Source organism: Primulina huaijiensis, chromosome 15 (genome assembly GCF_012295235.1).
Source record: "Primulina huaijiensis isolate GDHJ02 chromosome 15, ASM1229523v2, whole genome shotgun sequence".
In the NCBI taxonomy this organism is placed as follows: Eukaryota; Viridiplantae; Streptophyta; class Magnoliopsida; order Lamiales; family Gesneriaceae; genus Primulina; species Primulina huaijiensis.
In genome coordinates, this window is record NC_133320.1 from 17,216,730 (window position 1) to 17,237,804 (window position 21,075).

The following is a 21,075-nucleotide window of genomic DNA, read 5'->3' on the forward strand; positions in this document are numbered from 1 at the left end:
AATGCCCAGATGCTAGCTGGGATGACTCGGTTCTTCGCGCAGTTTGCGGAGAACAATGCTATGGCGACCAGGCCGACAGGGCCTGAGGCAGTATACGAGAGATTCATGAAGATGCGTCCAAAGGAGTTTTCTGGGACGACGGACCCCATGGTTGCCGAGGGCTGGATCAAGTCCCTCGAGGTTATCTTCCAGTTCATGGAGCTTGGAGATGCAGATCGAGTTCGTTGTGCCTCTTATCTGTTCGGAGGAGATGCCCGCTTATGGTGGGAAGGAGCTTCAGTAGCCCTTAACTTGGCTACCCTGTCATGGACACGTTTCACGGAGGTATTCTACTCCAAGTATTTTACGGATGAGGTGCGCACCCGATTGACCACGGAGTTTATGAGCCTTAGACAGGGGGATCTGACGGTTACGGAGTTCATCCGTAAGTTCGAGAGGGGTTGTCACTTTGTGCCCTTGATCGCGAACGATGCTAAAGCCAAGTTGATGCATTTCTTGGTGGGTTTACGGCCGATCTTGCGCCGTGATGTTAGGGTGTCTGACCCTACTACTTACGAGGTCGCCGTCTCCAGAGCTCTGGCCGCAGAGCAGGACCAGCGAGATATAGAGAGGGATCGCTTGGGAAAGCGACCAGTTCAGATACCACACCGCCGTCCTCCTCCTCAGCAGCACCAGCATCAGCATAAGAGGCCGTATCACGGCCCGCCCAGGAACAGAGGAGGACCTCAGCAGGAGCAGCAGCAGCAGCAGCAGCAGGGACGTGTCGTCCCGAGGACCTTTGAGCACCCAGTCTGTCCCAAGTGCTCACGCCGTCATCCGGGAGCATGCATGTTTGGCTCAGGGAAATGTTTTAAGTGTGGCAGCACGGACCACATGCTACGGCAGTGCCCCCGGAAGAATCTGCCTACCCAAGGCAGAGTTTTTGCTCTCCATGCTGCGGAGACGAACCCTGACACCATGCTGATGACAGGTACCTTACAGCTTTAAGTTACATTTGCATTCCAATGTTTTGGGAATCGGGATTAAGATTTTGAACTTAGAATTGCGATAGGATTGCATGCTCTACTCAGTATTATTTTCGGGATTTAGTTAGAAGAACTGTGACCTTTGCATGTCTATAAGCTTAGCTCTTGTGATTATTTGGGTTCAGCTTAGTGTTCCGAACTTTCAGGGAGAATTTTCATAGCTGGCTCAGCTACCAAAGCCCTGATAGATTCAGGGGCTACCCACTCATTTATTTCAGAGGTCTTTGCAAACTTTCTCAAAGTTAAGACCATCGGGCTAGATGTAGCCTATTCGGTGTCATTGCCTTCGGGAGAGGAGATAACCGCCACCAGCGTGATCCGAGACATAGACCTTGAGCTGCATGGAAATCTTGTTTATGCGGATCTCATCTTATTGCCGATGCCAGAGTTTGACATCATTCTGGGGATGGACTGGCTATCGCGGAACAGAGTTTTGATCGACTTTCAGCGGAGATCCATTCTAGTCCGACCGCCTGGGATGACTCAGTTCTTATTTGAGCCGGACAGGTACTTTCCTTTACCGCGCATTATTCCATATGTTCAGGCTAGAAAGCTCATGCATAGAGGGTGTCGGGCATTTTTAGCAACTTTTATATCTGTCCCCGAGGCACCCAGTCAGTCAGCCTCAGATGTTCCGATTGTTAGAGACTTCGTAGACGTTTTCCCTGAGGACGTCTCTGGTGTTCCACCTGAGAGAGAGGTGGAGTTTTCCATCGAGCTTATGCCAGGTACGGCTCCGATCTCAAAAGCGCCGTATCGACTAGCCCCGACAGAGATGGCAGAGCTTAAGAAGCAGATTCAGGAACTTCTTGACAAGGAGTTCATTCGCCCTAGTTTCTCACCTTGGGGCGCGCCAGTCTTGTTTGTTAAGAAGAAGGATGGCTCGATGAGACTTTGTATTGACTATCGGGAGTTGAACAGGGTTACAGTGAAGAATAAATACCCACTTCCGAGGATTGAGGATCTGTTTGACCAGTTGCAGGGAGCTTCGATTTTCTCTAAGATAGATCTGCGTTCCGGTTATCACCAGTTGAGAGTGAGAGATGCTGATGTTTCGAAGACAGCTTTCAGGACTCGTTATGGCCACTACGAGTTCCTTGTGATGCCGTTCGGTTTGACGAATGCGCCAGCGATCTTCATGGATCTCATGAATCGCGTATTTCAGCCGTACCTCGATCAGTTCGTGATAGTATTCATAGACGACATCCTCGTCTACTCCAAGAATCGGGAGGATCACAGCAGGCATCTGACTACAGTGTTGCAGACATTGCAGAAGCACAAACTATTCGCAAAGTTCAGTAAATGCGAATTCTGGTTGGAGAAGGTGGCGTTCTTAGGCCACATTGTTTCTAGCAGTGGCATTGAGGTGGACCCAGCGAAAGTTGCAGCAGTCAGAGATTGGGTAGTGCCTCAGAATGCATCCGAGATCCGCAGTTTTCTTGGCCTAGCAGGATATTACCGGAAGTTCATCAAGGGATTCTCCTCGATTGCAGTTCCACTCACAGCACTGACAAAGAAGAATGTGAAATTTGTTTGGAGCGAGGAGTGTCAGAAGAGCTTCGATACTTTGAAGCAAGCTCTTATCTCAGCACCAGTTTTGGCCATGCCGTCAGGGCCCGGTGAGTTTGTTCTGTATACCGATGCTTCGAAGCTCGGTCTTGGCGCCGTATTGATGCAGCATGGGAAGGTGATAGCTTATGCTTCTAGACAGCTGAAAACTCATGAGAAGAACTACCCTACCCATGATCTAGAGTTGGCCGCCGTGGTTTTTGCTTTGAAGATTTGGAGGCATTATCTGTATGGAGAGAAGTGCCAGATCTTTACCGACCACAAGAGCCTCAAGTATTTCTTTACGCAGAAGGAGCTGAACATGCGTCAGAGGCGTTGGTTGGAGCTTGTGAAGGACTATGACTGTGACATTAGCTACCACCCGGGTAAAGCTAATGTAGTTGCGGATGCATTGAGCAGAAAAGTCGCAGTGATGGCTCATTTGACGATTCAGAGACCTCTTCAGATTGAGATGCAGAGGTTTGATCTAGAGTCATATTCTCGAGGTAGAGTTCCTCGTCTATCTACCTTGACTATCCAGTCTTCGCTCATTGACCGTATTCGCAGTAGTCAATCAGCAGATGAGCAGTTGGCAAAGTGGAAGCAGAGAGACGAGGCCAAGGGCAGTGTTTTGTATTCAGTCAGCGACGGCATAGTGAGATACCGAGGCAGGATATAGGTTCCTAGCAGTGATTCTATCCGGACAGACATCTTATCAGAGGCCCATATATCGCCGTACTCTATTCACCCAGGGAGTACGAAGATGTACAAAGATCTGCAGCTATTGTATTGGTGGCCTGGTATGAAGAAGGACATCAGACGGTTTGTTTCCGAGTGTCTGACTTGTCAGTTAGTGAAGGCAGAGCACCAGAGACCAGCAGGTATGCTCAAGCCTCTTCCTATTCCCGAGTGGAAGTGGGAGAATGTTACCATGGACTTTGTGACCGGATTGCCGAAGTCAGCCAGGGGATCGAATGCCATATGAGTGATTGTAGATCGTCTTACCAAATCAGCGCACTTCTTGCCTATTAAGACGACTTTCACCATGATTCAGTATGCAGAGTTGTATATCCGGGAGATAGTCCGACTTCATGGCATTCCAGTTTCGATCGTATCTGACAGAGACCCCAGATTCACTTCCTCTTTTTGGAAGAGTTTGCATTCGACTATGGGGACGAAGTTGCTGTTTAGCACAGCTTTTCATCTGCAGACAGATGGGCAGTCAGAGCGAGTCATTCAGATTTTGGAGGATCTTCTCCGAGCTTGCATCATTGACTTCTCAGGGAGTTGGGAGTCGAACTTGCCATTGGTAGAGTTCACCTATAACAACAGCTTCCAGTCGTCTATTGGTATGGCACCGTATGAAGCACTGTATGGCCGCAAGTGTAGATCTCCTGTTCATTGGGATGAAGTGGGAGAGAGAGCAGAGCTGGGTCCAGAGATTATTCAGCAGACTGTTGATGAGTAGCCCGGATCCGTGATAGAATGAGGACTGTTCAGAGTCGACAGAAGAGCTATGCAGATCAGAGAAAGAGAGAGTTAGAGTTTGCTGTCGGCGACCATGCTTTCGTGAAGGTGGCACCTATGAAGGGTGTCATGAGATTCGGGAAGAAAGGGAAGCTTAGTCCGAGATTTATTGGACCGTTTGAGATCCTCGACAGAGTTGGGACGCTAGCTTATCGTGTTGCTCTTCCGCCGAATTTGTCCGGAGTACGCAATGTGTTCCACGTCTCCATGCTAAGGAATATATGGAGAATCCTTCGCATGTGCTGAATTTTGAGCCGTTGCATCTCACTCCGAACCTATCTTATGAGGAGAGGCTAGTGCAGATCCTAGACAGGCAAGAGAAGAAGCTTCGGAACAAGCTGGTTAAGCGAGTGAAAGTCAAGTGGCTCAACCATTCAGAGGAGGAAGGTACGTGGGAGTCTGAGCCAGAGATGAGGAGTCGGTACGCTGAGTTATTCGGTGAGTTTTAATTTCGAGGACGAAATTCTCTTTAAGGGGGGGAGGATTGTAGAACCCGTAACTTAGACTACGTATAAGTCATGCATAATTCTAGTATTTAAATTAAAATGATTTTTATTGCATGAGTTTCTAAATTTGATTATTTTACGTAGTAGTTTAAATTTTTGTCTTCTCAATTATTTCAGTGAGGCCGGACTGGAGTTGGAGTTTTGAGATAGAATTTAAGATTCAGAAAACATTTGCAGAATTTAATTTAGCTAGCAAGTAAGTTAATTTAAGTTATTAAGGAGGTTTGAGGATTTATTTAAGCAACTTGAGGTGAGTAGAGAATAAATTCGTTTAAGCTCCATAATTAAGGAATTAGTTCACTAAATTATTTAAAGAATAAGTAAGGCTTTTAAGGGTAATAAATTTAGTAAATAATCAACAATTTCCCTTCATTTTTACACCAAATTTCGGCCACCCTTAATGACTAGACAATTCCTTTGCCAACTCACCCTTTGACTCATTCTTTGTTGTTTTAGCATGCCAACCTTTTTGATTATTAATCAACCTTAATTAATTAATTAATAAGCAATATCCTAGTCTAGATTAGCAAGGAAATTCGGTCACCTCATTCTAGAATCACCCAACAAATATTTGTTAGCAACCAAAATTCAAATTTCAAAAAAATAAAATGGAGACTTGGTCTTGCTTTTTCCACCTATATTGCACTCATTTCCCCTCACTCTCCAAACCATCTTTCCCCATCCCTCTCCACCGAATTCAGAGCCTTATCAGAGTAGAAAAAACGTGAGAATTCAGTGAGAGATAGGAGAGAAAAATCGAGTAAGAAGAAAGGTAGAAAAGAAAGCGCTCCACCTCCTCCGCGCCGAATCGTTTCATTCTTTCGTTTTCTTTCAAACGAAACCAGGCATGCATATATTCTTCCTTGACTCTTCAATCAAGTCATACTATCATTATTTTTATGATTTATGATCATCATTTCATGCATAAACCGAAATACACCAAGGATTTTCAGAAAATAAGAATGCAGAATTTTCGAGTTTCATGATGCCCTTCACGGGTTCTCTTGTTTTGATGTTTCAGGTGGATGGTTCGATTCCAGGCTCCCAAGGCGACTTATAGACATGTAATAGGATGTATTAGGATCACTTTGGTCCATTCATTCGAGCCCCACACCCACTGGAAACAAGAAATGACAGCAGCTTCCCATTCTTGCCATATTGAGTTTCGATTTTCTCATGTTACTGTCAAAGGGAAAGGAATCTGATCTTGGCTGCCCTAAGGGCTTATAGCCATGGTTGGATCACTTCCCTGGCATGTCTAAGACGTGACTAAGTCGCCCTTTTGGTGGCTCGGTCCATGGTTACTCGGTTTTCAACTAAAACATCAAGAACAGCCCTTACCCCATTTCGGCCCTTCATTTTTACAGCATGTGTCATTTTGGTTTGGTGGATGGTGTGGATCTTGGTTGGTCTATGGCCCTTAGCCACGGTTCATACCATGCCCCTAGATGTCTAGATCGTGTCATGGTCAATCAAATGGCCATTGGAACGATTCGTGACAGCAAAACAAAAGCAATGCATCCTACGTGCAGAATTTGTTCTCGGTTGTAACGTTTGGGTCGTTGCTGGAATATTTCGAATTGTGGCTGGTCTAAAGCCCTTAGCCATGGTTCAAATCATTCCTTGGGATGTTGGTAAGAGATTTTGGTCGGTGGTTCAAGCCCCAATGGCCATTAGTCTCGCAAACGACACAAGAAACCAAAGCACAGCTGCTGTATTTCTGGACAGCAACTTGCTGTGACGGTTCAGTGGCTCGTTCGAGTTCTCGGTTGGCTTTTAGCCCATGGCCTTGGACTGGACAGTACCTCACCGAGTTAGGAAGGTCATGTTTTTGGCCGTTCGTGATTCGGATCATTTTTGAGGTCGTACGAGAATTTACGGTGCGATGTGCCAAATTGACTCTCGAAAGAGCGTTTCATGTTTTGGCCTCCATTCACCTAGATTTCGGCCCTCACCATTTTAGGAGCATTATTTGATCATTTTAGACGTATTTTAATCATGACTACATGATGGTTCAGTGTTGGTTCGGGTTGGCTCGGAGTCATGATTTAATACGAAGTCGGTAGGCGTAATTGTCACATTTTTTAAGGTTATTGTATAGTTTGGTCCCATAAATCTATTGCATATTTTTCATGGCATATTTAGGTTGCAGCGAGCCTGGGAGCGATCCAATCCAAGCAGTAAAATGGGTACAGGATATTTAATTCAGTTATTTAATTATATTACGTGCAAAAATACAAATTTTGAGATTTATGCGATATTGCTTGTGGTCACTTTACTATCATGCTTAAGTCCGGTCCCCAGTATCGGCCCGGTCACCAGTTACCGGTCAGTTCAGTTGTTTCACCCAGTACTGTGGCAGTAGTCTGATCAGACGTAAATCCGATCCCCAGTATCGGTCCGGTCACCAGTATCGGTCAGCTCAGTTCAGTTCAGTTCAGGGACCACTTGCGTAGACCATAATCTCACAGAAAATTATTATATGCTATTTCAGTACAGGGCTCCAAGGAGCAAACAGTTTCACTATGATTTTCAGTTCAGCTATGCACGTATTATAATTAATCATGACACGACATTTTACGATATGCCTCATGACATGAAATTTTACTCCCATGCAATTTTACTATATTTACTCGTTATTTACGATATATGCATGTTGAGTCTTTAGACTCACTAGACTTGATTGTTGTAGGTACTGATGATGTCGGGATCGAGGTCGGGGACCAGTGAGCTAGCTCGAGTCGGCAGTAGTGGCACCCGAGGACCTCAGTTTCAGCACTTGCCATTTTGATGCTCAAATATTTTATTAGTTATTGAATACTTTAACTTGTTATTTTGGCAAGTAATAATTTCTTCCGCTGCTGTTTTGAACGTTAAATATTTTCTCAGTTTTTGGTATGAATGAGGCACTCCATTTATTTTAAAAGAAAAATTTTAAATTTTCCGCAAATTTTCAAGTAAGGATTTTTAGGCCTCTACAATATCTATCAGATATACGCACTGTGAAAATATTTCTTTGACAATTTGATGCAGAATTTCGATCTGTCGATCTGTAGCATGTGATGCATATAATTCATCAATTGGGAAAATATAATAGTATGTGGGATTTTCATGGTCCTAGTTGCTGGGATGTTATACCCAACTCTCTCATCTTCTATAATGACGTAGTCAGCTACGTAGATTAAGATCCTCATAGTATTCGTGTCTGGTGGGAAAATTAAGATATAATGTCACACAATCATAAAATATTTTATTATGAGTTTATTACAAATATACAATCTTAAAATATGTATTTGTTTTGGATTAAATTTCAATAATCAATTTATAATATTTTTATTATTATTTTATTACAATAAGTAATTTCAATAAATTTAATAAATTAATATATTTTTAAATAAAAACTGTAGTTGTATTTATAATAATAAAAATACATTATGACTTATACTATAAAACTAATATTTTTAACTTGTGTAATTATAATTTTTAGAGATATTAATTTTTTCTATTGATTATTTTAAGAATTAAGAGTATTAATAAATTTACTAAACAAAATAACAAAAATGAAAGGAGATCTTTTTAAAATAGTTTTCTATAGAATCCCATAATCAAATTTGATTTTAAAAAATAAGTTAATTAATTAAATTAGCCTTCTAAGTATGTTAAATTCCAAACATATCTTTGCATAAAAAAATGTCAATTAGCATTTTTACTTTCTTTATATTATTTAGTATGAACATAAACATAAATTAGAAGATTACAGGTTATATTAAATTAATCAAATTTATAGTATTAAGTACACTAATATTAACTCATATGTCATATTAAATACATGTTTATTTAAAATAATATAATTATATTTAAATATTAACGCTAAAAAACATTTTAAAAAATCACAAATTTTTGTTTATTATTAGTTGTCTTATTATTATCACTATTATTATTTTTATATCATGGTTATTATTAAAAATATAATAATTATTAGTATAATGCAAGCCAACAACATTATAATTATATTAATACAACTATTATTTATATAACTATTATTATTTTTATATCATAATTACAAATAATACAATTACAACTTTTCAAAAGTGGTGTATGAAATTTGTGATAAAATCAAGTAACAATATTAAAACTTGAAATAAATTAAAATTATTATAAAAAATATTGCAAAAACAAAATAATTTCAATATTCATAAAAATATAATAAATATCTTACACGTAAATTAGAACAAAAAAAACACAAACTACGAAGAAAAAAGAAATATTGAAACCATGAGAATTTAGAAGGTGTTTGTTGTTTGAAAAAAATACTAAAATAATTTTTCTCACAATTCTGAATTACATATCGCAATATTGAAAAAGTCAAAACAAATAATTGAAAATAAAATTATTTGAATTATAAGATAAATATATAATTACATGTACTTAAATTAGAGGAAAAAAAAAAACAACGTTTCTTTCTAGAAGAACAACGTAAATTATTTCAATGTATAGAATTAAACTCCACAATTTATAGGAGAAAAGTCATGTGCACACCCGTAAATCATGGGTGGCAAATGTTTACTGTGCCACAGATTCGAAAGAAATCCGGTCATTTTTTACCAGATTATTTTTCCATATTTTTTTAAATAAAAAATTATATTTAAACTTTAAACCGTAACAGCTTATACCGGATTGTTATGTTTAATCATAAATGTTTTCGAATTGCTATATTTTTATATATGCTTTTTCTTTTTATATTATTATTATTATTATTTTAAGAAAAAAGCCGAATTTCTCCACAATCACATTTAACAGACACTCCCTTGTTCCACACAAACAAATACAAACGCAGACTTCTACCACGAAACTGACAAAATTTGCTCTAAACAATGAACATGTAAATAGCACACAACTCCACAATAATAAATTTGAATGCAAAATAAAAATGACGTGACCATCTTCCATGAAACACACACACAAACTCAATACATCCATGATAGATCTTGTTTGAAAGTCACTGAAGCAGCGGCTCCTTGAACGCCTCTTTCAGATATCTGTGGACAATCATCAACGGCTAAAATTTTTAGTTTGAGTGATCCCACGAGCGGTTTCAATCCATCATCAGTTATTCCCAAGCATTTGCTAAGTTTTAAAGTACACAGTTGAGGATATTGTCCCACAAGTTGCAGCCCTTCGTCGGTAATTTCTTGGCATCGAGTCAGCTCTAAAGTTTGAAGATATTGTGCAGAGCAGAGAGCTTCCATGCCAACATCGTTGAAAGAATAAACGTGGTCGAGAGAAAGTTCCCGTATTGGGCACTTCTCTACTAATGTAAGAATGCCGTGTAGAGTAAATGACGAAAAGGAAGGGAACTCTCCATCAGAGAATGATAATCTGACAGATTCAAGTTGTTTGCAATTTAGAGCCAGTGCCTCTAAACAACTATCTGTCAGTCTTATCGGATTGTTCATCAAAAGCGGGAGCGAAAAATCTGATGGGAAACGGAGAGAAATGAATCGAAGGTTACTTGATTTATGGGCTAAACCTATTATATCCGAGTCTCTCACACCAACACACATATCTAAGTGAATTTTTTCCAAGTTCTTGCATTTCCCTACAACACAAGCAAGACCTCGGCCGGGGCTTATGATGCCATTCACCAGCTTAAGTTCTTGCATGCTGTCACATGGAATCCACTGCTTCTGCCACTGATCTATGGCTAACCTATCGTATACCTTCATGTAACGATAATTCGCATCTACCTCAAATTGCAATCTCTTCAATTTTCGCCAAGTAGGCCCCAGCTTTATTAGATCACCTTCCCCAATCGCCCTACAGTTTTTGATGCAGAGATCTTCAAGGGTTTCAAGATTGCCAAGATATTCAAGCCATTCCACACTTATAACATTAAGACAACGAATAAGGTGCAAAAGGGTTAGATTTTTACATCCCATTACAGCAGATAATATCCCAAAACCACTTATTCTTGGAGTAAAAATCAACTTCAAGGCTGAAAGATGGGAGCAAGAAGCCAGGTGGCTTAACCCAGCATCAGTTATAAAAGTGCAGTAACTTAAGGTGAGATCTGTCATCAGGGGACATCTGTTTGAAAGAATCTGAAGCCCCTGGTCATCCAACTGTTTTCCTAATCTGGACATCCAACCCGAGTAAGATATTTCCACTTTTTCCAAGTTCTGAAATCTATTGCACAGAGATATCAAAGCATCATTTGCTGGATCCAAGCCACAACCAACTCGAATAGAGTTTCTTTGCTGACTATCCAATTCATAGAGGCGCTTACAAGTTAGAGATACAGAGTTTTTATCCACAGTTCTCTTAATCCTGCCTAAAATTTCCCATGCCGCGTGTTCTGGCAAATCATCCATCGAGATTAGATTGCTTGGTTATCATTCAACGGAAATAAAAACCTACATCATGCAAAACCAAGTTCCAACTCTTATGTTAACTTCCAAAACAGACATGGAAAACCGGGGAATAATACCACACTGCGATTATCTTACATGAGTTAAGATTCATAAAAAATTATAAACACGAAATGATGTTCTTGATAAAAATTATATTAACAGCAAGATTGAATAAATATATTCATATCTAGTCTCATGAAAGTAGAGATATGCAACCACCTTATCGATATGATAACCCCAGTCAATAGTTTATCTGTTATGCAGTCGCTAAACTTGTCAAAAGTAAAGAAACACATATCAGCTCCGAACCTTCTTAACATTATCCCAAGAAAGACTAAAAATTCAAGAAAGAAATCACATTCCATGACAGCAGATGACGTATATTCCAATAATTCAAACTGATCGTATAACTATTAACAAACAGAAACCGACAGCAATGAAAATGTACAAGTCAAGGTTTTTCCTAAAAGAAAAATAATTAGTCCCATTTCCTACTATTTATACCTCATAGGGCAGATATTATACCATGAGGGATGAGGAGATTTCACGAAGAACTTAATTTATTTAAATATGGCAAAACATATAACAAAATGAAAGCTAGCAATTTCAACTTTTACCATTCGCCTTCATGATGTTCATCCCGCAATAAAACTTTAATAGCAACGGAAATTACAAATTAAAAACCAAAACAAAGGGGGAAAAAACAAATGCTTCACGAATACAATCCATGTAGCAATTCACAGAGACCACATCGATCAGAGCATTGCTTCCGCCAAAGTTTACAAACAGCAATGATATCAATAACTTAGAAAATAGAGGATTTCAAAGGCACAAACCTCTTACCTTGAACACGATTTGAAGAATGTTTGGGAATCATCTGAGATCAATACACGAGATTAATCTAAAATAATGAGAGAATCGCCGATGAAGACTCTTCCGCTTGATTACTATTTTAGGATATTTTTGTGGGTCCTTTTAGAAATATAAATATAAATAAATAAATAATCGTATAAATATTTTATGTGCTAACAATTAATTGCAAATAGATATTTACTTTATTTATTTTTTTGGAAAGATTTTTGTTTTTAATAATCATTAATCAAATTTTTATGCGATTAAATATTAATTTTTATATTAAAAATATTATTTTTCAATGTTGATATAGACCAGATCCATTCGTCTGTCTTGTTTCCCGGATGAATAATGCTATAGGTACAACCAAAATATCGTACAACGATATGTACAACAATAATATCATGATATTTTGCTATTATATCGTGAGATTTTGTTATTATTTCGTGAGATTTTGTATTGAATTTATTGTGAGATTTTGATAAATGAAATTTTTGTATTGAATTTTTTGTGTTGTAAGAATTGTTGTATGAATTTGGTTGTACATGTAGCATTACTCTTCTCGGATAGGCCTCAACCCAAAATTTCATTAGATCATTTAATTTTTGTTTAACACTAATTACAAATTATTAAATATGTTGAAAATTTCAAATATCAATTAATTTTATATTCTAGCTTTTTTTATGTGTATAACCAAATATGTCAGTGGAGAATACCTTCTAGGTTTTTTAAAATAAAATAAAATATGAAGTATATTCATTTGATTAATTGTAATTGAAATTTGTGGATGAACTTATTTCAAGATTAGACATAAAAATGGAATTCCAAGTTCAGATTATACTAAATTATCTATAATAGATTATTTTGACTAAAAATATCTTAGAATAAAAATAGTATCTCTGAAATTTTGTGATCATACTTATAGTACCATCCTATATACTTTTTTTTTAAACTTTTTTATTTGCGAATTTTATTAAAAAAATAGCTGTATCAAACTTTTTAAAGAACAAATTAATTCGAAAACTTATCTAGTTTTTTCTTTGATTAATAAAAATAAAATTTTCAATTTAATCGTATGATTTGATTGTATTTAATTTCAGATTCACTTCTGTAGTTTATTGCATTCATTTGACTTCTAATTAGGAATCAATGACATGATATTTTTTGGTCCAACTTAAAATTCATTCATCAACCTAGTCATTTGAAAATCGTGCATTAAAATCCTTGCACATGTTCAAATTCTTCAATCCAAACAAAACTTAACATTAGTTAAGGCAACCAAGTTTCAAAGCCCTACTACTAAGAGCATGTTTTATTGTGATACCATTGTCCCACATCTTAAAAATTAAAGATTTAAAATGAGTTTATAATGGCTTACAATGAACTTCTATAGCAACTTGAGTTTATCATTTTCGTAAAGCGAGGACGAATACGAAATAGTTGTTATAGGAGCCCATTGTGCAGTCACGTAGGCGCGGGCCCGTGCTCGAGGCGTGACAGGATGGTATCAGAGCCGGTCACCGGCATGGAACACCGAGAAATAAGTGTTGTGCGGGGAAAAGTACTACGTGCATGGGAGCCATCTCTTGAACCTGCGAGGCAAAGTGCTACATGACATGAGCCACCAATTGAACCTGTAGCTGCCCCCTCTAGATTCTCGGCGCTGATAGATCGAGGGGTCAGGCCACGACGAGAACGTCGCGTTCTGAAGGAGGGGTGATTGTGATACTTGTAGAACCCGTAACTTAGACTACGTATAAGCCATGCATAATTCTATTATTTAAATTAAAATGATTTTTATTGCATGAGTATTTAAATTTAATTATTTTACGTAGTAGTTTAACTTTATCATTTCAGTTAATTCAGTGAGGCCGGACTGGAGTTGGAGCTTTGAGATAAAATTTAAGATTTAGAAAACATTCCCAGAATTTATTTTAGCTAGCAAGTAAGTTAATTTAAGTTAAATGAAGGTTTAAAGAATTATTTATACAACTTGAAGTGAGTAGGAAATAAGTTTATTTAAGTTCCATAATTAAGGGATAATTCACTAAATTAATTAAAGGATTAGTGAGGCTTTTAAGGGTTATAAATTTACTAGCTAGAAAATATTTCCCCTCCATTTATTAGTGAATTTTCGGCCCTTAGATGATTAAGCAACATTGATATGCCAACTCACCCTTTGACCCATTCCTTGTTGTTTTAGCATGCTAATTTTTTTTTATTATTGAGCAACCATAATTAATTAACTAATAAGCATTATCCTAGTGTTGATAGCATGAGGAATTCGGCCACTCACCTCTAATAACACCCCAACAATATTTGATAGCAACCAACAATTCAAATTTCAAAAAAATGTAGACTTGGTCTTGATTTGTTCCCTATATTTTGCACCCACCTCCCTCACTCCCTTAACCAATATTCTCCTCCCCTATCCAACAAAATCAGAGAGCTTTTTCAGAGTAAAAAACCGTGGGTTACATAGCTAAAACTTGAGAGAAAATTTTGTAGAAGAAAAGGAAAGAAGATCACTCCACCTCCTCCGCGCCGGATCGTCTCGTTCTTTTCGTTTTTCTTTCAAACGAAACCAGGCATGCATATATTCTTCCTTGACTCTTCAATCAAGTCATACTATCATTATTTTTATGATTTATGATCATCATTTCATGCATAAACCGAAATACACCAAGGATTTTCAGAAAATAAGAATGCAGAATTTTCGAGTTTCATGATGCTCTTCACGGGTTCTCTTGTTTTGATGTTTCAGGTGGATGGTTCGATTCCAGGCTCCCAAGGCGACTTATAGACATGTAATAGGATGTATTAGGATCACTTTGGTCCATTCATTCGAGCCCCACACCCACTGGAAACAAGAAATGACAGCAGCTTCCCATTCTTGCCATATTGAGTTTCGATTTTCTCATGTTGCTGTCAAAGGGAAATGAATCTGATCTTGGCTGCCCTAAGGGCTTATAGCCATGGTTGGATCACTTCCCTAGCATGTCTAAGACGTGACTAAGTCGCCCTTTTGGTGGCTCGGTCCATGGTTACTCGGTTTTCAACTAAAACATCAAGAACAGCCCTTACCCCATTTCGGCCCTTCATTTTTACAGCATGTGTCATTTTGGTTTGGTGGATGGTGTGGATCTTGGTTGGTCTATGGCCTTTAGCCACGGTTCATACCATGCCCCTAGATGTCTAGATCGTGCCATGGTCAATCAAATGGCCACTGGAACGACACGAGACAACAAATGAATCACAACAGCCCACGCGCAGGTTTGGCTCTCGGTGGGGAAGTTTCGGTTGTTCATGGTGTGGTTTGGATTGTGGCTGGCCTAGGGCCCTTAGCCATGGTTCAAATCATTTCTTGGGATGTTGGTAAGAGCCTCTGGTCGGTGGTTCAAGTCCCAATGGCCGGTAGTCTCGAAAACGACACAAGAAAAGCAAGTGTGCAGCTGCTGTAATTTTGACAGCAAGTGTGCTGTTGTTCTCAGGCGTCGTTCGAGTTCTCGGTTGGCTTTTAGGCCATGGCCTTAGACTGGACAGTGCCTCACCAAGTTAGGAAGGTCCTGTTTTTGGCCGGTTGTGATTCGGATCATTTTTCAGGTCGTACGAGAATTTACGGTGTGATGTGCCAAATTGACTCTCGAAAGAGCGTTTCGTGTTTTGGCCTCCATTCACCTAGATTGCGGCCCTCACCATTTTAGGAGCATTATTTGATCATTTTAGACGTATTTTAATCACGACTACATGATGTTTCAGTGTTGGTTCGGGTTGGCTCGGAGTCATGATTTAATACGAAGTCGGTAGGCGTAATTGTCACATTTTTGAAGGTTATTGTATAGTTTGGTCCCCTAAATCTATTGCATATTTTCATGGCATATTTAGGTTGCAGCGAGCATGGGAGCGATCCAATCCAAGCAGTAAAATGGGTACATGATATTTAATTCAGTTATTTAATTATATTACGTGCAAAAATACAAATTTTGAGATTTATGCGATATTGCTTGTGGTCACTTTACTATCATGCTTAAGTCCGGTCCCCAGTATCGGCCCGGTCACCAGTTACCGGTCAGTTCAGTTGTTTCACCCAGTACTGTGGCAGTAGTCTGATCAGACGTAAATCCGATCCCCAGTATCGGTCCGGTCACCAGTATCGGTCAGCTCAGTTCAGTTCAGTTCAGGGACCCCTTGCGTAGACCATAACCTCACAGAAAATTATTATATGCTATTTCAGTACAGGGCTCCAAGGAGCAAACAGTTTCACTATGATTTTCATTTCAGCTATGCACGTATTATAATTAATCATGACACGACATTTTACGATATGCCTCATGACATGAAATTTTACTCCCATGCAATTTTACTATATTTACTCGTTATTTACGATATATGCATGTTGAGTTTTTAGACTCACTAGACTTGATTGTTGTAGGTACTGATGATGTCGGGATCGAGGGCGGGGACCAGTGAGCTAGCTCGAGTCGGTAGTAGTGACACCCGAGGACCTCAGTTTCAGCACTTGCCATTTTGATACTCAAATATTTTATTAGTTATTGAATACTTTATCTTGTTATTTTGGCAAGTAATAATTTCTTCCGTTGCTGTTTTGAACGTTAAATCTTTTATCAATTTTTGGTATGAATGAGGAACTCCATTTATTTTAAAAGAAAAATTTTAAATTTTCCGCAAATTTTCAAGTAAGGATTTTTAGGCCTCTACATCTGTTATCAGAGCAATGGTTCTGTAAAGGGTTGCACTACTACTGACCGCGAGAAGCTCATGAAGTCACGTCGTCGGTCTGTAAGTTTTACAGTTACGCATTTTATTTAAAGCATGAATTATTTAACAGCATGTTTACATGAAATGTTTTACTTCCAGATTTATGTTATTGTTAAGTACTTAAATTTAAATAAATTATGGAATTATGCATGTTAGTTATGTATGGTTTATGTATGGAACAGTATGCCCCCTAGACGCATTCTCGAGCGCACTATAAATGAGGAGCCTCGCCAGGAGGACAGGGAGGAGCAGAGGCAGGAGAGAGACTTACCACCTCCACCACCACCGGACATGAATGCCCAGATGCTAGCTGGGATGACTCGGTTCTTCGCGCAGTTTGCGGAGAACAATGCTATGGCGACCAGGCCGACAGTGCCTGAGGTAGTATACGAGAGATTCATGAAGATGCGTCCAAAGGAGTTTTCTGGGACGACGGACCCCATGGTTACCGAGGGCTGGATCAAGTCCCTCGAGGTTATCTTCGAGTTCATGGAGCTTGGAGATGCAGATCGAGTTCGTTGTGCCTCTTATCTGTTCGGAGGAGATGCCCGCTTATGGTGGGAAGGAGCTTCAGTAGCCCTTAACTTGGCTACCCTGTCATGGACACGTTTCACGGAGGTATTCTACTCCAAATATTTTACGGAGGAGGTGCGCACCAGGTTGACCACAGAGTTCATGAGCCTGAGACAGGGGGATATGACTGTTACGGAGTTCATCCGTAAGTTTGAGAGGGGTTGTCATTTTGTACCCCTGGTCGCGAATGATGCTAGAGCCAAGTTGATGCATTTCTTGGTGGGTTTACGGCCGATCTTGCGCCGTGATGTTAGGGTGTCTGACCCTACTTCTTATGAGGTCGCTGTCTCCAAAGCCTTAGCCGCAGAGCAGGATCAGCGGGACGTCGAGAGAGACCGTCAGGGTAAGCGCCCAATCCAGGTACCCCACCGTCCCCCTCCTCAGCAGCACCAGCATCAGCATAAGAGGTCGTATCATGGCCCGCCCAGGAACAGAGGAGGACCTCAGCAGAATCAGGAGCAGCAGCAGCAGGGACGGGTCGTCCCGAGGACCTTTGAGCACCCAGTCTGTCCCAAGTGCTCACGCCGTCATCCAGTAGCATGCATGTTTGGCTCAGGGAAATGTTTTAAGTGTGGCAGCACGGACCACATGCTACGGCAGTGCCCCCGGAAGAATCTGCCTACCCAAGGCCGAGTTTTTGCTCTCCATGCTGCGGAGACGAACCCTGATACCATGCTGATGACAGGTACCTTACAGCTTTAAGTTACATTTGCATTCCAATGTTTTGGGAATCGGGATTGAGATTTTGAACTTAGAATTGCAATAGGATTGCATGCTCTACTCAATATTATTTTCGGGGTAGTTAGGAGAACTGTGACCTTTGCATGTCTATAAGCTTAGCTCTTATAATTATTTGGATTCAGCTTAGTGTTCCGAACTTTCAGGGAGAATTTTCATAGCCGGCTCAGCCACCAAAGCCCTGATAGATTCAGGGGCTACCCACTCATTTATTTCAGAGGTCTTTGCAAACTTTCTCAAAGTTAAGACCATCGGGCTAGATGTAGCCTATTCGGTGTCATTGCTTTCGGGAGAGGAGATAACCGCCACCAGCGTGATCAGAGACATAGACCTTGAGCTGCATGGAAATCTTGTTTATGCGGATCTCATCTTATTGCCGATGCCAGAGTTTGACATCATTCTGGGGATGGACTGGCTATCGCGGAATAGAGTTTTGATCTACTTTCAGCGGAGATCCATTTTAGTCCAACCGCCTGGGATGACACAGTTCTTAGTTGAGCCGGACAGGTACTTTCCTTTACCGTGCATTATTCCTTATGTCCAGGCTAGGAAGCTCCTGCATAGAGGGTGTCGGGCATTTTTAGCAACTTTTATATCTGTCCCCGAGACACCCAGTCAGTCAGCCGCAGATGTTTCGGTTGTTAGAGACTTCTTAGACGTTTTTCCTGAGGACGTCTCTGGTATGCCACCTGAGAGAGAGGTGGAGTTTTCCATCGAGCTTATGCCAGGTACGGCTCCGATCTCAAAAGCGTCGTACCGACTTGCACCGACAGAGATGGCAGAGCTTAAGAAGCAGATTCAGGAACTTCTTGACAAGGAGTTCATTCGCCCTAGTTTCTCACCTTGGGGCGCGCCAGTCTTGTTTGTTAAGAAGAAGGATGGCTCGATGAGACTTTGTATTGACTATCGGGAGTTGAACAGGGTTACAGTGAAGAATAAATACCCACTTCCGAGGATTGAGGATCTGTTTGACCAGTTGCAGGGAGCTTCGATTTTCTCTAAGATAGATCTGCGTTCCGGTTATCACCAGTTGAGAGTGAGAGATGCTGATGTTTCGAAGACAGCTTTCAGGACTCGTTATGGCCACTACGAGTTCCTTGTGATGCCGTTCGGTTTGACGAATGCGCCAGCGATCTTCATGGATCTCATGAATCGCGTATTTCAGCCGTACCTCGATCAGTTCGTGATAGTATTCATAGACGACATCCTCGTCTACTCCAAGAATCGGGAGGATCACAGCAGGCATCTGACTACAGTGTTGCAGACATTGCAGAAGCACAAACTATTCGCAAAGTTCAGTAAATGCGAATTCTGGTTGGAGAAGGTGGCGTTCTTAGGCCACATTGTTTCTAGCAGTGGCATTGAGGTGGACCCAGCGAAAGTTGCAGCAGTCAGAGATTGGGTAGTGCCTCAGAATGCATCCGAGATCCGCAGTTTTCTTGGCCTAGCAGGATATTACCGGAAGTTCATCAAGGGATTCTCCTCGATTGCAGTTCCACTCACAGCACTGACAAAGAAGAATGTGAAATTTGTTTGGAGCGAGGAGTGTCAGAAGAGCTTCGATACTTTGAAGCAAGCTCTTATCTCAGCACCAGTTTTGGCCATGCCGTCAGGGCCCGGTGAGTTTGTTCTGTATACCGATGCTTCGAAGCTCGGTCTTGGCGCCGTATTGATGCAGCATGGGAAGGTGATAGCTTATGCTTCTAGACAGCTGAAAACTCATGAGAAGAACTACCCTACCCATGATCTAGAGTTGGACGCCGTGGTTTTTGCTTTGAAGATTTGGAGGCATTATCTGTATGGAGAGAAGTGCCAGATCTTTACCGACCACAAGAGCCTCAAGTATTTCTTTACACAGAAGGAGCTGAACATGCGTCAGAGGCATTGGTTGGAGCTTGTGAAGGACTATGACTGTGACATTAGCTACCACCCGGGTAAAGCTAATGTAGTTGCGGATGCATTGAGCAGAAAAGTCGCAGTGATGGCTCATTTGACGATTCAGAGACCTCTTCAGTTTGAGATGAAGAGATTTGATCTGGAGACTTATCCTCGAGGTAGAGTTCCCCGTCTATCTACCTTGACTATTCAATCCTCTCTTCTTGACCGTATTCGCAGTGGTCAGTCAGCAGATGAGCAGTTGGCAAAGTGGAAGCAGAGAGATGGGGCCAAGGGCAGTGTTTTGTATTCGGTCAGCGACGGCATAGTGAGATACCGAGACAGGATATGGGTTCCTAGCAGTGATTCTATCCGAGCAGATATCTTATCAGAAGCCCATATGTCGCCGTACTCTATTCATCCAGGGAGTACGAAGATGTACAAAGATCTGCAGCTATTGTATTGGTGGCCTGGTATGAAGAAAGACATCAGACAATTTGTATCCGAGTGTCTGACTTGCCAGTTAGTGAAGGCCGAGCATCAGAGACCAGCAGGTTTGCTCAAGCCTCTTCCTATTCCCGAGTGGAAGTGGGAGAACGTTACCATGGATTTTGTGACAGGATTGCCGAAGTCAGCCAGAGGATCGAATGCTATCTGGGTGATTGTAGATCGTCTTACCAAATCAGCGCACTTCTTGCCTATTAAGACGACTTTCACTATGGTTCAGTATGCGGAGTTGTATATCCGAGAGATAGTCCGACTTCACGGCATTCCAGTTTCTATCGTGTCTGACAGAGATCCCCGATTTACTTNAGTCGACAGAAGAGTTATGCCGATCAGCGGAGGAGAGATTTAGAGTTTGCAGTGGGCGATCATGTTTTTGTGAAGGTGGCACCCATGAAGGGTGTCATGAGGTTCGGAAAGAAAGGAAAGCTCAGCCCGAGATTCATTGGACCATTTGAGATCCTCGACAGAGTTGGGACGCTAGCCTATCGTGTGGCTCTTCCGCCGAATCTGGCCGGAGTACACAATGTGTTCCACGTCTCTATGCTGAGGAAGTATATGGCGAATCCTTCACATGTGCTGAATTTTGAGCCGTTGCAGCTCACTCCGAACCTATCTTATGAGGAGAGGCCAGTGCAGATCCTAGACAGGCAGGAGAAGAAGCTTCGGAACAAGCTGGTTAAGCGAGTGAAAGTCAAGTGGCTCAACCATTCAGAGGAGGAAGCTACGTGGGAGTCT

General features: G+C 40.7%; 1 protein-coding gene across 2 annotated transcripts; it reads right to left on the reverse strand.

The window, feature by feature from the left end:
* Window positions 1-9,376: 9,376 nt before the first annotated feature.
* On the reverse strand, window positions 9,377-11,977 carry LOC140960419 (F-box/LRR-repeat protein 14). Of its 2 annotated transcripts, none has more exons than XM_073418676.1 (2): window positions 11,860-11,977; window positions 9,377-11,019 (listed from the first exon to the last, which is right to left on the reverse strand). In XM_073418676.1, the coding sequence occupies exon 2, from the start codon at window positions 10,975-10,977 to the stop codon at window positions 9,574-9,576; it is 1,404 nt and encodes a 467-aa protein (XP_073274777.1). In that variant the 5' UTR covers window positions 10,978-11,019; window positions 11,860-11,977; the 3' UTR covers window positions 9,377-9,573. The 2 variants fall into 2 exon arrangements, with proteins under 2 accessions (XP_073274777.1, XP_073274778.1); XM_073418677.1 differs by having other exon boundaries at window positions 11,853-11,977.
* Window positions 11,978-21,075: the final 9,098 nt, after the last annotated feature.

Bases quoted from the DNA above. Each gene is read 5' to 3' on its own strand.
- LOC140960419 (XM_073418676.1), bottom strand. From the start codon at position 10,977: ATGGATGATTTGCCAGAACACGCGGCATGGGAAATTTTAGGCAGGATT.